At 46.8% G+C, this 17,320-nt stretch overlaps 1 protein-coding gene across 2 annotated transcripts in view; it reads left to right on the forward strand.

The window, feature by feature from the left end:
• Nucleotides 1-17,320, forward strand: part of DISP3 (dispatched RND transporter family member 3) — a 49,824-nt gene that overhangs the window by 13,300 nt on the left and 19,204 nt on the right. Inside the window, exons 2-5 of one of the 2 annotated variants that reach the window (XM_079923461.1) lie at nucleotides 6,331-7,429; nucleotides 8,367-8,586; nucleotides 15,919-16,055; nucleotides 16,947-17,081. In XM_079923461.1, coding sequence (XP_079779587.1) covers nucleotides 6,334-7,429; nucleotides 8,367-8,586; nucleotides 15,919-16,055; nucleotides 16,947-17,081 — 1,588 coding nt within the window. In that variant the 5' untranslated portion in view covers nucleotides 6,331-6,333. Of the gene's footprint in view, nucleotides 1-6,187; nucleotides 7,430-8,366; nucleotides 8,587-15,918; nucleotides 16,056-16,946; nucleotides 17,082-17,320 lie in introns of those variants that run through there. The other variant, XM_079923462.1, reaches the window with a different exon arrangement.

The raw sequence follows: 17,320 nt of genomic DNA on the forward strand, positions 1-17,320 counted from the left end.
GGAATGGTGAAAAGAACATAGGCTTCGGGCTTCGTAGACCTGAGGTTCAAACGCTAGTTCCATGCCTTGTTAGCTGTGTGACCACAAGAGAGTCCCTTAACCTCTCTGATTGTTTATTACTCTGTAAGATGGGGATGCTTATAAAGCCTCCTTGCAGGGCTGATATAAGAGGGAAGGTGCTTGCACATGGTAGGTGCACAGCTAATTATTATGTTATGATTCTCTTCCTGGGTGTCAGTTTCTGCATTGAGCTAGTTGGGTTTCCGGCTTCATCCCATCTGTGTGATTTTGACCCAGTTTTGTTTTGTTTTGTTTTTTGCGGTACGCGGGCCTCTCACTGTCGTGGCCTCTCCCGTTGCGGAGCACAGGCTCCGGACGCGCAGACTCAGCGGCCATGGCTCACGGGCCCAGCCGCTCCGCGGCATGTGGGATCTTCCCGGACCGGGGCACGAACCTGTGTCCCCTGCATCGGCAGGCGGACTCTCAACCACTGCGCCACCAGGGAAGCCCCTTGACCCAGTTTTATCACCATGTCTCCAATGTATCTGCATCCTCCTGGCCTGAGATGGAGTACTCAGGTATCCAAGAAGAATTTGGAATTCTGGATAGCAGGCACATAGCTGGGGCATATGGAGGCTGGCAGACTCTTAGAAGATGGGGTGTTAGGATTTAGGACAGTGACGCCTAGTAGGGACCAAGCCCTCGTCTCTCCTTTCCTCTCTTCTGCACCTCTGATGAGCTAAATTCACCAGAGGGCTAGATCCATAACCAGAGAGTGGAGAAGGGCACAATGTCCCCACTGCAGCACATCGGGAGGAAATGGAGCTGTTTGACTCAAAATATCTCATTTTGAATTTCTGCCCAAATCTCTCAGCCCAAGAGTAGGAAAATCAAAGACCCCAAGATGTTTCCAAGAACCAGAGCTGAAGCAGGGAGGCAAAATACCCCTAGACGGGAAGAAAACGCTGATTAGCTCCTAATTACCATTAAATTATATATACATATACGTGCTTTAAGCCGAATCTGCAAGGCTAATGTGATCCTTTTATTACATTTTAATAGTCTGGCTGGGATGGGGAAATGAAGAAGGAAGGGTTCTGTTACCCTTCGTCAGGAGGAGGGAAGTTGTAAACAGGGATACAGGCGGCTCAGGCATGGGGCCACATCCCTTGGAGGCTTTCTGGAGAGGAGCAGAGCCCCGTGAGGGGCTGAGGGTGTCTGAGACAATACCGCCTCCCGCCAAAGCCCCGTTCTGTCTGGATGGGGAAGTCCATCTGGCTTGTGACTTGAAGAATGCCTCTTTCCTCGACTTTAAAAATAGCTTCCCTATGTTGGCTCTTTGGGTCCCCATGTCATCTTCCCCAGGCCTGGTTATTCCCTAGGGCTGCCAAAAACGGCCTCCAGAATCTGGTGCCAGAGCAGATAGAGCACTCCTTTGAGCCACGTGTCCCGGCTCTGCCATTGAAACATGACCTTGGGGAAGACCCTTTGCTGGGCTTAGTTTCTAAGCGGTGAAATGAAGGAGTGGGATCAGCTGTGCTCTGATGGCCCTTCTGAGTCTGATAAGACAGGATCTACTTCCTGGTCATTTTAAAGACTCCTCTGTCCATCTCAGGGGAATAGAAGATCCCACACTCACTCACTCATTGGGCATTTGCCGCCTCCCGCTCTCCCCAGGTCCTTCTGCTTTCTAACCAGGATCTCTCTTGCTGCAACTCTCCATGTTGCTTCTCCTTGGAGGACAGAACCCTCCACCCTCCCATGCCTGTTATAGTAACTCCTCAAAGAGTTGAAGGCTGTTAACAAAATCCCTTCTACACACATACACACATGTTCTATTTTTAAATAACGTTTGTTTCTGATTCTAAAAGTCCAGCTGTACCTGATCACTGTAGAAAAATTGGAAATAGACAAGTATAAAGAAGAAAATAAAAATCACCCATAATCCTCCCAGACAGAGAGATAACCACTATCAATGGGGTTTTTTGTTTGTTTGTTTGTTTTTTGTGGTACGCGGGCCTCTCGCTGCCGCGGCCTCTCCCATTGCGGAGCACAGGCTCCGGACGCACAGGCCCAGCGGCCATGGCTCACGGGCCCAGCCGCTCCGTGGCATGTGGGATCCTCCTGGACTGGGGCACGAACCAGTGTCCACTGCGTCGGCAGGCGGACTCTCAACCACTGCGCCACCAGGGAAGCCCTATTAATGGGATTTTTTAATGCATATATATGTAGATTTTTTTTTCTGTTATAAAATTGGGATAATGCTGCAAATGTGGCCTTGGGTTGCCCCAAGCCTGGCCCTTGAAATTGGGCCAGCTTCTTTCTTCTGAGGCTCCTCAGGGTCTGCTCTTCCCTTGTAGGCTGCTGTCTCATTTGCTTTTCTCAAGAGGAGGGAAACCATGTTCCATGGATGTGTGTCCACCTTGGTTCATGGGCCCCCGGGAGGCCCAGAGTTTTGACTGTCTCTGAGTGTGTGTGTGTGTGTGTGTGTGTGTGTCAGAGACAGATGGAGATGGAGGGAGAGAGCAAACCTGTCGGTCACTGAGCAGGGGCACCCTAAGGGGAGATCACGAGGGCAGGGTGACAGTCCCCCGTGATCACAGCCCTATTTTGGGCTCTTTGTCTGAGTCAATGAGAGGTATTGAAGGCACCATCAGCTTAGTGCAGAGCTCCAGCATGGTGCAGCTGGAGCTCTTCACTAAGCTAATCAATTCCCATAATTTGAGAAAGGCAAACACATTTGCGATTTGCTGCCCATCCTGGGAGGGGCTGCTGAGGACGGGGTTGCCAGCTGAGGCATTGGTGTCAGACCCCAGCTGCCAGCCGGGCCTCCCTTGGTTTGGTGGAATCTCTCAAATTGCACCCACCCTCCCCTTGGCCTGCAGACTAGGGCTTCTCAGAGAGTCTGGAGGTGTCAAAGCTGGAGGGACCTGGGCTTTCAGCATCCCACTGCCAGATGGCAGAGACAGGGTACCAGGAAGGGATGGGACACGCCCAGGGCCACACCGACAGCTGGAAGCTGAGCTGGGTCTGGAGCCATGTATCATTTCCCACCTGGCAACTTTCCCTTTCAGGGGTAGACTGAGAAGGCGGGCATGGTGGTGGAGGCGGGGAGGGGCGTGCTAGACAGCTCATCAGGTCCACTTCCTCCTCTTCCATCTCATCCTCTCCAAGATCCTTCCCACCCCAGGCAGGAGAAACCATACTCTCTGCCCTATGCTTACACTGTTTGGTGTCTGACTGTCCTCTGTCCAGGGGCAAGTTCTACCTAATATCAAACCCAGCCTCTTCAGAGATTCCCTTTCCTTCCTTCATTTAACAAATATCTGCTAGGCACTAGCGTCCCTCCCCAGAGTATTTTAGGCCACAGGAACACAGCAGGGAACATGACAGCCAAGTCCCTGCTCCCTTGGAGCTCATGTCCACCGAGCTGTGGGGCTCTCACTGGGAGGCAGAATGGGTCACTTAAATCTAGCAAGTACAGCCTGCAGGGCACAGAGTCATACATATGCGACAGGGCTCCACTGCGACTGTCCAGTTACTGTTGCTATGGAGCAAACTAGCCCAACACTTAGTGATGTGTGAGAGCTGATATATTATGTTCGTGGATTCTGTGGGTTAGGATAGGGCAGGCACAGGAGAGGGTGGCTTAGCTCGACTCCACAGTACCTGGTCCTCAGCTGGGAAGACTAGAAGGCTGGGGGAAACTTGATGGCAGGGGGCCCAGAATCCCTGGAGGCATTTTCATTCATATGCCCGGTGGTTGATGCTGGCTGGCAGCCAGGTTGTCAGCAGGGGCTCCCACATGTGGTCTCTCTGCAGGGGCTAATTTGGGCTTCCTCACAGCATGGTGGTGGGGTTCAAGGATGAGTGTCCCGAGACAGCCAGGTGGAAGCGGCATCTCCCTTTTAGCTAGCCTCAGAAGTCACAGAGCATCACTCTGCTGTGGCCACAGCCCACCCAGATCCAAGGCAAGGAATGCAGACGTTACTTCTTGATGCGAGAAGTCTTAAAGTCACAACATGAGAAGAACATGTGAGGTGGGAGATATTGTGGCCATCTTTGGCAAATACAATGGGCCCCGTGGGTGTTTTAGGAGTTCACAGCCTTTGGGGAGAAGCAGAGTGTTAAAGAATAGTAGCTGTCATTTCCTAAGCACTTATACCTACCAGGCACTGTGGTCAGCCTGCTCTGTATATCATCTAGCAACCTCGATGGTGAGTACTGTTAGCCCCGTTTTGCAGATGGAAAAACTGAGGCTCAGAAATGCTACACTGTCTGCCCTAAGTCATACAGCTGGGATTTGCACCCAAATCTGTCTGCCTCCAAAACCATGGCTCTTAACAATCTGCTACACTGCCTCTCCCTCCCTGTCCCTAAGTAGTTTTTACCCGCAAAGTGTGGTGAGAAGCTTAGACAAGTAGCTTGGGGGTGGGGGGTGCGGGGTGTTCAGATCTGGGAAGGCTTCTTGGCAGAGGTGACACTTGAGCAAGGCCTTGAAAGATGTTTTAAACTTGGACATCTGGGGAAGGGAGTAGCATTCCTGATGGAGTAGCAATGGGATAGAAGGATCACCCAGGGAGTGCTGACATGACTCGGAATCCTGGTCTTAGACCCACTCACACACCAACACATTGTAAACTGTGCCCTGGGCAAGGCAGGCTGAGGCTGGCGGCCAGTGGATGAACTTAGTCCCCAGAAAATAAATGCAAAATTGGCCCCTGTCCCTTTCCACCGTATTACCATCAGCTTCCTCCTTCAGCGGCTGGGAATGGGGTGGAGGTTCCCCCAATCCCCCACCTCCACATGCAGACCTGGGTTTGCCCTTTGGAGATGGGGTGAGTCTGAGCTGCCTCTGGTTCACTCGCACAAGTTTTTGCTAAAGCAAATTGGGCCTCAGTGCAGGTAGCATCCCCTCAGCAGGCTTGTGTTAGGGCCTCAGAAATGGGAAGTTAAATGTTTGCATCTGTAGGAATCTCGAATATTACAGAAGCAGTTCCCACCCCTTCCAGGCCTCTCTCCCTTTCAAGTCTTCCTCTCCCACCCACCCTCGGCACCCCCTCCCTCCTCTTCTGTCCCCTAACTCCACTCTCCTGTCCCTCTCCAGTTTTCATCTTTCTCTGTCTCGCATCTCTCCCAAGTCCTGTCTCTCAGTCTCTGTTTTCCTCCTTCTCCTTGAGCTCTCTCCTTCACTTTCTTTGGGCTGAGGGGAGCCCCCTCTCTTCCCGGACAGACAGTCTAATTGAAATGGAGCATTCTAGAGAATGTTAATAGGAAAGACAGCATTAATTAGCCAGCGCTGGCATAATTAGCTTCCCCTTCTCACTGCCTGGCCTCTAACTGGATAATGAGTCTCTCTCCGTCCAAACAGAGGGCAGGCAGGACAAGGGGACAGGCCATGCCCAGGGATGCCGGAAGGCCTCTTGCCTTTGGACCACCCTGCTGGAGTCCTCAGGCTGCCCTCTCCTGCCAGGCCCTCCTGCTGCTTGTGCCCACGTCTTGGGGAGACAGGTGCCCGGCCTCTGTCTGTGCCTAAAGGTTTGACGTCCCTGGAGCTGCATATTAAGTGATCTGAGCCCGACAAACAGTGGCCACAGCTGCAGTGTCCCAAAGAGGGGGTGGGGAGCTATTGAGAGTTCTTGAGCAGAACTATGACAGGCATCTAGCCCTGGAAGAGCCGCATGGGCACTGGCTGAGCACATTACCATCCCCAGAGAGGAGCAAAGAAATCTGCTCAAGTGATAATATACTCCACAGACTGAAAGTGCTTCCACCCTTGACACGCCCCACAGCCATGTGAGGCAGGAATGGCCACCTCTGTTTTACAGATGAAGACTGAGGTTCAGGATGCAAACTAGGGTCTGACTCCGAAGAGCATGCTCTTTCCCTTCTACCCTGATACTTTTGGATGCCTTTACAGTTGCTCGTTAAATAAAAGTGATTGCAGCAAAGTCACACCTCACATTGGCTTTGAGTTCTAAAATCAGAGGATGCAGCAAAAATTGGGAAATCATACATCGTCAAAATTCCCCTTGAATATCCCTTACACGGGGAGGAATTTCTCTTCTGTTTGCAACTGGGCTGTGATTCTCCTTTTTCTGTGACCTTGAAAGCCCTGATCTAGCTGGGACATGGGCAAATAATAGGATTTTTCTTTCTGTTTTGTACACACGTGGTTGAATTCAGTTAAGTGCCTGCTTGATGCAATTCCATTGTAGTATTTGTCTTGGTTATGAGTGGGCAGGGTTAACGCTCAGGGTGGGCGACTGCAGCTACAGGGCACCATCCTCTCCTTCTCTGCAGCCTGCTGACCCTCTCCCTCTCCTGTAGGCTATGGACCCGGAGGATGACCCCTTGCTGCAGGATGTGTGGCTAGAGGAGGCGCAGGAAGAGGAGGAGGAAGCAACGGGTGAGGCCTTTAGGAGGGCCCAGAAGCCGGGGCCCCAAGCTGGGGCAGGGGGGCAGTGTTGCTGGCGGCACTGGACCTTGCCCTCCCGGCCCCCAGCGTCAGGCTTTTGGAATACACTGGGCTGGGCCTTCACCAATCCGTGCTGTGCGGGGCTGGTGCTCTTCCTCGGCTGCAGCATCCCCATGGCTCTTTCAGCCTTCATGTTCCTCTACTACCCGCCGCTGGACATTGACATCTCCTACAATGCCTTTGAGATCCGCAACCATGAGGCCTCCCAGCGTTTCGACGCCCTCGCGCTGGCGCTCAAATCCCAGTTTGGGTCCTGGGGGCGCAACCGGCGCGACCTGGCCGACTTCACTTCTGAGACGCTCCAACGCCTCATCACAGAGCAGTTGCAGCAGCTACATCCAGGCAATCGCTCACGGCCGGCCACCCGGGCCCCGTACCAGGTCCCTGCCGCGCTGCGGCTTGGCCCAGGACTGTGGGACACCTCCACCGCTCAGAAGCCAGCAGCCAATCGGAGCGGGCGTCTTCGGCGAGCGACTCCACCCCTGGGGAGCCTGGCAGCCAACCAGAGTGAAGCCCAGGTGAACCAGGGGCTGGACAAGAATGGGCGGCGCCAACCCAGCGCCCCTCCCCCCACGGCGGCTGCAGCCAATCAGAGCCGTGCCCGCCACGGCGCCTCGCGTTGGGACTACTCGCGCTCCTATGTGAGCGCCAACACCCAGACGCACGCGCACTGGCGCATCGAGCTCATTTTCCTGGCGCGTGGCGACGCAGAGCGCAACATTTTCACGAGTGAGAGGCTGGTCACAATCCACGAGATTGAGCGCAAGATCATGGACCACCCGGGCTTCCGGGAGTTCTGCTGGAAGCCCCATGAAGTGCTGAAAGACCTGCCGCTCGGCTCCTACTCTTACTGCTCCCCGCCCAGCTCGCTCATGACCTACTTCTTTCCCACTGAGAGGGGTGGCAAGATTTACTATGATGGCATGGGCCAGGACCTGGCCGACATCCGGGGTGAGCAGCCCTGGGTGTGGGTGGGGTGGGGCCTGTAGGGACCAGGTCTGAAGGAGGCTGGAGGCGGGGCTTGTAAGGGGTGGAGACTGAGGGTAGGTGGGGCTTGTAAGGGAAGCGGGTGGTTAATGAGGCTGGGAGCGGGGCTTGGAGGTTAAGGGAAGGCTTGATTCTTGACTCAGTACTTTACAGACTGGTCGGAGGATGGGGTCGGAGTTGGCTGTGAGGTGGAGTCAGGCTGGAGCTGAGTGCTGGGCAGGCCTGGGGGCCATCATTGAGGAAGGGCAGGGAGCTGGGGTTGGGTGTAAGATGGGATCTGAGGGAGTTAAGGAAGGTTTGTGTGCACACCTGGATTGAGGGAGACTGGGAGTTATGCTGTGGCCAGAGTTAGGCTTGGGGTGGGGCTTGGGCGTGAGGTTGGTTAGAGGGAAGGTGGGGTGTGGTTACAGAGAACTGGGCATCTGGAGAGAGGCTGGGGTTGCAGGAAGATCAAGGTGCATTAGTTTGAAGTACGTTAGGGATGGGACTTGAGAAAGGATGGGGAGGGGCCAGAGGTTGGCTGTGGAGGCGGGGCTTGGGTTTGCCTTTTAAGGGGCACATGGGCGGGGTTCTAAGCAGGTGGAGGTGGGACTGGGATGGGAAGGAGTTACAGGACTGCAGAGACTGAGCCTTTGAATTAGGTGAGGTTCAAGCTGAAATGAAGGTGTAAACTTAGTGGGAGCCGCCTGAGCATATCTGGGGGGCTGCTCCCCTTGGACAGCTGTGATTTCTCTAAACCATCCGTTCTGTTAGAGACAGTTGGAGGTAGCCCAAGCTAGGACAGTTTTCCATTTCCTCAGAAAGGGGGTGAGGTGTTGAGGAAGGCAGGATGGCCCTGATGGACGGTTGTTGGGAGCTGACCCACTGAGCTCCTTGGACCCCTTGACCTGTGCCCCTGCAGGCTCCCTAGAGCTGGCCATGACTCACCCGGAGTTCTACTGGTATGTGGACGAAGGCCTCTCTGCAGAAAACCTCAAGAGCTCCCTCCTGCGCAGCGAGATCCTCTTTGGAGCGCCCCTGCCCAACTACTACTCGGTGGACGATCGCTGGGAGGAGCAGCGGGCTAAGTTTCAGAGCTTTGTGGTCACCTATGTGGCCATGCTGGCCAAGCAGTCCACTAGGTAGGCAGTTCAGCTGCACCCGGTGTGTGCCTGGCCTGTCCTTGTTTGTACCAGGAAAGGGCTGTATTAGCATAGGGAATTGGTTTCCAGGTGGTTCTTTTCTCATAAACCCCAGATCCCCTTACCTGCAACCTTTTCCCTAGGAGATCTTTCTTTTCAGATCAGGGGCAGAGCCAGATACATCCTCATCATCACTCTGACAGATGAAAGGACGCTTTTCCTGATCAGTGCTGATGGTTTAGTGAACATGACAGCTTTGGAGGAACTTCTGCCCTCGAGGTCTTTGGTATTGATTTTCTCCTGAGGTGGTGCTAGAAGGCTTTGTGGAAAGAGTATTGACCAGGGCATAAGGAGTTCCTCTCTGCTTCTACTATCCAGGGAGATAGTGGGCAAGTCACTTCACTTCTCTGGGCCTCTGATACTGGTAAAACGGGGATGATGACTCCTGCTACCCTTCTGCAGTCATTAGGAGGAGACGAACTAAGACATATGAAAGAGCTTTTGGGCAGTGGGTGCTTTGATCATCCTCCAGCCCTTGGGATGTGTGTCTGAGAATACAAATGGGCCTCTCGCCACCAGGAAAGACCATTGGATAGCTCATCTGTCAGTCCTGCAGGGCAGTAACTCCAGTGCCTCTTGGTCCTCTGCCCTGACAAGTCATCCCCCGGCACAGGAGGAATGAATCTGACTGAAATACCCTCGTTCCTTTATTGAGCAACTACTGTAATAATCAGAGCTAACATTTATTGAGTGCTTACCCTGTGCCACACACTGTTCTGAGCCCCTTATACACACCATAAGCATCTTAAGCATATTAAGTTATTAGGTTATTATGGATAACTTGTGGATTTGTTTCTTTGGTCTGTTCTTTCACTTGGTTTTTGGTCATGTGGTCCTACCTGTGAGTATGCCTGGTAATTTTTACTGAGTGATGAACATTATATATAAAAACATAGAGGTCCAGATGATGTTATTTCTTCCAGAGAAAGTTTATCCTTCCCTCCACTAGGCAGATGGAGTTGTGACTGATCACCTTAAATAGTCAGCAGTTACACAAAGTCGAGGCAGGTTTGCAATACTGAAAATTCTCAGCCTACCTCTAGTTTGCCCTTGGTTCTCTAAGATGTTCAACTGAGAGCCTGGAGTATTCTGCAGAGCCCCTTCCCCTGACAGGTTTCAGACCCTAATCTTTGTCTCTCGAAACTGCTAAAAATATCTCTACTCTGTTTTTTCAGAGCCTTTCTGCTTAGCTTTGTAGCCTCATACTCCACACAGCCCCAGTATTTGGCAGAAGTGCTGAGGAAGAAACTGGCTTTATGCTATGCTGGTCTGCAAGTCTCTGCCCAAAGCTCTGCTAGTTTTTCTGACTCCCCGCCTAGATTTTTACCCTCATGCCTGTGTTCAGAATCAGCAAATACCTCTAGGGTAAATGCAGCTGTAGAAGGGAAGCTTACCTTTTGTAGGTTCTTTGCTTTCTGGAGTCTTAGCCCTCTAGTTCTCATTGCTTCAGGAAGTCTCTAATGTCATTAAACAGATGACTTCTCAATTTTATCTGACTTTTTAGTAGTTCTAGGCAAGAATATTGTTCTTGCATGAGCTATTCCTTTCTACTTGAGAGTAAAAGTTTGGGCCCATGTCTTTTTATAGCCAGTATCTAAGACAGGACCTGGAACCTAGAAGGCGTTCTATAAAAGCTATACAAATGAATGAATGAATAAACAATTGATTGAACTTTCAGTTTTCTACTCTAATGAAAGATCAATTAATCCATTTAGTTCAACAAAGTAGATAATCCAAAGATCTTTTCTACTTGGTTTTTAAATGTCCTGTTTGGTTTTTTAAACAGCTTTATTGAGGTATAATTGATATACAACCAGTTGCATATACTTAAAGTTTACAATTTGATTAGTTTTGACCCATGTATACACCATGAAACCTTCACCACAATCAAGATAATAAAGAGACCCGTCACCCCCAGAAGTTTATTCATGTCCCCTTGATAATCACTCCATCCTGCCTCACCTTGCCTTCCCACTGCCACCCCAGGACCACTTTCTGTTTTTTATCACTGTATATTCATTTTCATTTTCTAGAGTTTTATATACATGGCATCATATAGTATGCACACTTTTGATCGCTCTCTTTCACTCAGCCTAATTATTTTGAATTGTATTCATGTTGTTGCATGTGTAGATGGTTTATTCTTTGTAAATGCTGAGTAGTATCCATTGTGTGGAGATGCCACCTTTTGTTCATCCACTCAGCTGTTTATGGGTATTTGGGTTGTTTCCAGGTTTGGCTATTGCAGATAGAGCTGCTATGAACAAGCCTTTGTGTGAACAAGTGCTTTCATATGTCTTAGATAAATACCTAGGAGTGAAATGACTAGATCATATGGTAGGTGTGTGTTTAACTTTTTAAGAAACTGTCAAGTTGTTTTCCAGATTGGTTGTACCATTTTGCATTCCCACCCAGTGTATAAGAACTCCAGTTCCTCCACAACCTGTCTAACACTTGGTATGGTCAGTGTAAAAAATTTTAGCCATTCTACTAGGTGTGTGGTGATATCTCATTGCAATTTGAATTTGAATTTCCCTAATTACCAGTGATGTTCACATGCTTATTTGACATCCATTTATCTTCATTGGTGACTATTTAGATCTTTTGATCACTTTAAAACTGGTTTTACATTTAGATCTGTGATATTCCATTTTTAATTAATCTTTGTATATGTGCAAGGCATACACTATAAACACTTTGTATATATTGTAACATGCCGATATTTATTTATTATTTTTATATGACTGTCCAGTTGTTCCAGCATCATTTGTTGAAAAGATCATTCTTTCTTCACTGAATTGCCTTTGCATCTTGGACAAAAATCTTTTGTCCGTATATACGTGAGTCTGTTTCTGGATGCTCTGCTCTGTTCCATTGATCTATTTTTTATTTGCACACCAGTATTACACTGTCTTGATTATGGTGGCTTTATACCATGTCTTGTCCAAGTGTTAGTCTTCCAGCTTTGTTGTTCTTTTTCAAAGTTGTTTTAGTTATTCTAGGTCCTTCGCATTTCCCTATGAATTTTAGAATCAGCTTGTCCATTTCTCCAAATAAAAGTCTGCTGGGATCTTGATTATGATTGTGTCAAATACACAGGTCAGTTTGAGGGGAACTGACATCTTAACAATATTAGTCTTATGACTAATGAATGTGGTGTATATGATGTCTTCTGTCAGATTTATCCCTATTTCATATCCTTATGCTATTGTAAATGGTATTTTTTAAAAAATTTCATTTGAAAAGTGTTAGTTGCTAGCATATAGAAATATAATTGACTTTGGGTCCTGCAACCTTGCTAAGCTCCCTTATAAGTTCTAGAAGATTTTTGGTAGATTACATTTGATTTTCTACATAGTTAATTATGTCTTTTGCTAATAAAGACAGTTTTACTTCTTGCTTTCCAATTTGGATGCCTTTTATTTCTTTCTCTTGCCTGAATGCACTGGCTAGAACATCCAGTACAATGTTGAATAAGTGATGAGAATGGAGAACCCTGTATTATCCCTGACCGGATTATGTAGGTTTTTTGTACATGTCCTTTGTCAGGTTAAGGAAGTTCCCTTCTATTCCTAATTTACTGGTGTCTTTTTTTTTTTAATCAGTAAGGAATATTCAGTTTTCTCAAATGTTTTTTCTGCATCTAGAGAGAGATCATACAGTATTTCTTTTTTAGTTTAATATGGTGAATTATGTTGATTGAGTTTTTAATTTTAAGCCATCCTTGCATTCTTAGGGTAAATCCCCCTTGGTCATGATCTATCATCCTTTTTATATAGTGTTAGATTCTATTTGTATTCTTTGTTCATTGGTATATGTTCATGACGGATACTAGGCTGTAGTTTTCTTGTAATATCTCTGTTTGATTTTGGTATCAAAATGTTTTACAGAATGAGGTGGAAAGTATTCTCCTCTCTTCAGCTGTCTGGAGAGTTTGTATAGAACTGGTATTATTCTTCCTCAAACGTTTGATAGAATTCACCAATGAAACTGTCTGGATCTGGAGTTTTCTTTATGGGAATGTTTTAACTACAAATTCAATTCTTAAGTATACATATAGGGCTATTAAAGTTATTTCTATATTCTTGCACAAGCTTTGGTAGTATATTTCATTAAAATGTCAAAGTGATTCATAATATTCCCTTATTATCTTTGAATATTTATAAAAACTGTAGTGATGTCCCTTCTTTCATGTGTGTTTTATCTCCTTTTTTCGTGATCAGTCTGGCTAGAAGTTTATCAATCTCATTGATCTTCTCAAAGAACTAGCTGTTGGTTTCATTGATTTTTCTTTAGTATCTTTCTGTTTGTTTATTTATATATTTATGCTCTGATCTTCATTATTTCCTTTCTTACACCTACTTTATATATAATTTCCTCTTGTTCTTCTTTCTTGCAGTAGAAACTGAGGTCATTGATTTGAAAGCTTTCTCCTTTTCTAATATGGGTGTTTATTGCTATAGAATTACCTTTGAGCATTGTTTTAGCTCATCTCACACTTTTTGACATATGCTTTCATTTTCATTCAATTCAGAATACTTTCAGTTTTCCCTTTTGATCTCTTCTTTGACCCTTGTATTATTTAAAAATGTGTTAGTCTCCAAATATTTATGAATTTCCCAGATAGTGTTTTGTTGCTCATTTTGAATTTAATTCTATCATGGTCAGAGAACATGCTTTGTATGACTTAGGTTATTCTAAATTTATTGAGTTTTGTTTTATGGTCCAGAGTATGGTCTGTCTTGCTAAATGTTCCCTGTGCACTTGAAAAGAATGTATATTTTGCTGTTGTTCGGTGGCGTATTCTATAAAAGTCAATTAAGTCAAGTTGGTTGATTATGTTGTTCAAGTCTTCTATATCCTTACTGATCTTCTGTCTAATTGTTCTAGCAATCATTGAGAAAAGGGGTTTTGAAATGTTCAACTATAATTGCAGGTTTGTCTATGTCTTTTTTTATTTCTATCAGTTTTTGCTTCATGTATTTTAAAGCTCTGTTGTTAGGTCCAAAGCATGTAGTATTGTATTCTTTTAATGAACTGAGCCCTTTATCATTTTTAAATTACTTTCTTTATCCCTAGTAGTATTCTTTGCTCTGAAATTGATTTCATTTGTTATTAATGTAACCACTCCAGCTTTCTTTTGATTCATGTCAGCGTGGTATATTTTTTTCTGCACTTTTGTTTTTAACCATTTGTTTCTATATTTAAAGTGAGTTTCTTGTAGGCAGCTGGGTCTTGATTTTTTAAAATCTAATCTGACTGTCTCTGCCTTTTAATTGGGGTGTTTAGACCATTTACAGTTAATGCATTGTTAATATGGTTAGACCTAAGACTATTTTATTTTATTCTCTTTGTCCCATATATTCTCAGTTCCCTTTTTCCTCTCTTCTGCCTTCTTTTAGACTGAGAATTTTTTATTCCATTTTATTTCCTTTGTTGTTTTTTTAGCTCTAAATATTTAGTTTAGTGGTTGCTTTAAGGTTTATAGTATACATCCTTAAATTATCAGTGTATCTTCAAATGATGTTAAACCACTTCATGTATAGTGTATACTATATATGAATAGTATACCACCATTTCCTTCTTCCTGGCCTTTATGCTATTGTTGTCATATATTTTATGTTCATATATGTTATAAACCCCATGCCACATTATTATTATTTCTGTTTAAACAGTCAGTTATCTTTTTAAAAGATTTTAAGAATAAGAAAATAAGAATAAGAATAAGAATTTTCATAAGAATAAGAAAATTTTGTACATTTATTCATGTTGTTACCATTTCCAGTCCTTTTTATTCCTTTGTGTAGATGTATATTTCCATCTGTAATCATTTTCCTTCTGCCTGAAGGACTTCCTTTAACATCTCTTGTAGTGCAGGTGTACTGGAGATGAATTCTTTCAGCTTTTTAAAAAATTTATTTTTTTTTGGCTGCGTTGGGTCTTAGTTGCTGTGTGCGGGCTTTCTCTAGTTGTGGCAAGTGAGGGCTATTCTTCATTGCGGTGCACAGGCTTCTCATTGCGGTGGCTTCTCTTGTTGCAGAGCACAGGCTCTAGGTGTGCAGGCTTCAGTAGTTGTGGCATGCAGGCTCAGTAGTTGTGGCTCCCGGGCTCTAGAGTGCGGGCTCAGTAGTTGTGGCGCACGGGCTTAGTTGCTCCACGGCATGTGGGATCTTCCAGGACCAGGGCCCGAACCTGTGTACCCTGCATCGACAGGCAGATTCTTAACCACTGTGCCACCAGGGAAGCCCCCTTTCAGCTTTTGTATACTGAAAAAGTCTGTATCTTGCCTTTGTTTTTGAAATATATTTTTCAAGATACAGAATTCTGGGTATAGAATTCTGGGTTGACTTTTTCCCCAGTTGGTAAAGGACCTTGCTCCATCATCTTCTCACTTGCATTGTTTCTGAAGAGAAATCTGCTGTTATCCTTATTTTTGTTCCTCTGTGTGTAATGCATCTTTTTCCTCAGGCTGCTTTTAAGATTTTATCTTGGTCACTGATTTTGAGCAATTTGATTATGATGTGCATTGTTGTTGTTTTATTCATGGTTTTGGGGGGCTTGGGGTCCATTGCTTGAGCCTTTTGAATCAGTGGGTTTATAGTTTTCATCAAGTTTGGAAAACTTTCAGCCTCTTTTGAGAAGTCACTAACCCATATATTAGGCTGCAGTGAAGCCTGGAAACTCTCTCAAGCCAGTAAGTCAGGGTAAGCATAGGGTCCATTTTGCTTCTCACCTCTCAGAGATCACCATTCTTTGTTACCTCATGTCTCATGTATTTTCTTATGGTTTTCACTAGGTTCACTGGGAAGGTAAATCTAGATTTCACCTTGTTACTCCATCTTGGCCAGAAGCAGATCTCACTCCTGTTTGTATTTTAAAACCCAACTCGACCGGCTTGGTGAAGTTTTTCTTATTAAGAACAACTGCTGTTAAATGCACACTAGCGGTGTAAAACAGTATCTGGAAGCTGGTTTGAATTTAGAATTTTGCTGTGGATAATTGAGAATTGGAAGGTGACATAGAATTTGGCTATAATTGATTATTATTTGTGTAGAGCAGTGGCCTCAACCTCACTGATAATTCAGTCCCACCCCAGACATTCTGATTTCATTTGTCTAGAGTATGGCTTGGACATCAGGATTTTTGGAAGTCCCCCAGGTGATCTTAATGTACAGCCAAGGTAAAGAAACACTGGTGAGGTGGATGGCTCCCAGACCTCCTCTAGCTCTGATCCACTCCGTCTTTCCTCTCTCTGTGTCCTCCCTCCTTCAGCAAAGTGCAGGTTCTGTATGGGGGGACGGACCTCTTTGATTACGAGGTTCGCAGAACCTTCAACAATGACATGCTCCTGGCCTTCATCAGCAGCAGCTGCATTGCCGCCCTCGTCTACATTCTCACCTCCTGCTCAGGTAGGGTTTCTTCAAAAGCCCCGCGTGGAGCCAGCCCCTTCTCTTCTTCCAGTGTGCTTCTCTCTGGACAAAGCCTTCCTGCTCAGGAATGCCAGAAATGGTCTTGAATCCACTATGTCAGAACTGGTGGGGGAAGGGGTGCTCAGACATCACCTTCTAACCCCAGGCAGGTAGACTGAGGTTCAGAGGCAGGTTGGGCCATGCCCAAGGGCCCCCATCCCCATGACCTCCCACAGTTGAACGTGTTTCCCTTTGACCCTCTTTTTCTTGCCGATAAACTTGCTGATAAGTTTTGGGGAGTCTGGAGTATCGGACACCTTATGAATTATTCTGTAGGCTGTTCTATAGTCCCAGTCAGCTGCCCTTAGTCCCCCAGTTTACTTTTCCACCACCATCTCCCCATATACCCTAGCTGCTTCTTTCTGCATATACAGTAGGTACTCTCAGTTGCTCAAGTGAATGAGAGATTGGTCATACCTTCAAAAATGGAAAAGGCATTCATTCATCCATGTAACAGGTATTAATTGGGCACCAACTATGTGCCAGATGCTCTAAGGTGCCAGGGACCCAGACACATGGTGAACATCACAGACACACTTCCTACCCCATGGGGTGACAGATGTAAATATATAATAATTCCCCACTAGCACTTGAGACAAGTTCTGCAAAGATGAACCTACTCAAAAATGGCTTCATTTGCCCCTCAGGCCTCCTGCCCAGCCCCTTCTCTGGGTGCAGAAAACTGTGCTGGGCTCAGGTGGGGTGGTAGAGGTACTCCCTGGGGTTGGGGGTGTGGGAGGCAGGACCCAGCAGGGGCCAGGGACACTGAAGAGGTGCGTTCCTCTGGGTCCACCCACTCCATCCGTCCCCTGTGGCTCTTGCCCTGCCCAGTGTTCCTGTCCTTCTTCGGAATTGCCAGCATCGGCCTCAGCTGCCTGGTGGCACTCTTCCTGTACCATGTGGTCTTTGGTATCCAGTACCTGGGCATCCTCAATGGGGTGGCTGCCTTCGTGATAGTGGGCATTGGTGAGTTGCCTCTGTTGCCATGGTAATGGGCCTTGGGAACTCTGTCCCCAAAAGGGCCTTCTTCCAGGAGGCAAAGCCTGGCTTCCATGGGGGCTCCAGAAAGTCCCCTTCCAAACCTCGGAGCCTTGGAATTGGGGTGGTGGGTGGGTAGAATATGAGTGGTGGGGGATCCTTGGCATATGATAGGTGGAGCCCCCACGGGCTGGAAGGAATGGGTAGCTCTTCTGGGTGGAGGTTAA

This window comes from Stenella coeruleoalba, assembly GCF_951394435.1.
Source record: "Stenella coeruleoalba genome assembly, chromosome: 1".
In the NCBI taxonomy this organism is placed as follows: Eukaryota; Metazoa; Chordata; class Mammalia; order Artiodactyla; family Delphinidae; genus Stenella; species Stenella coeruleoalba.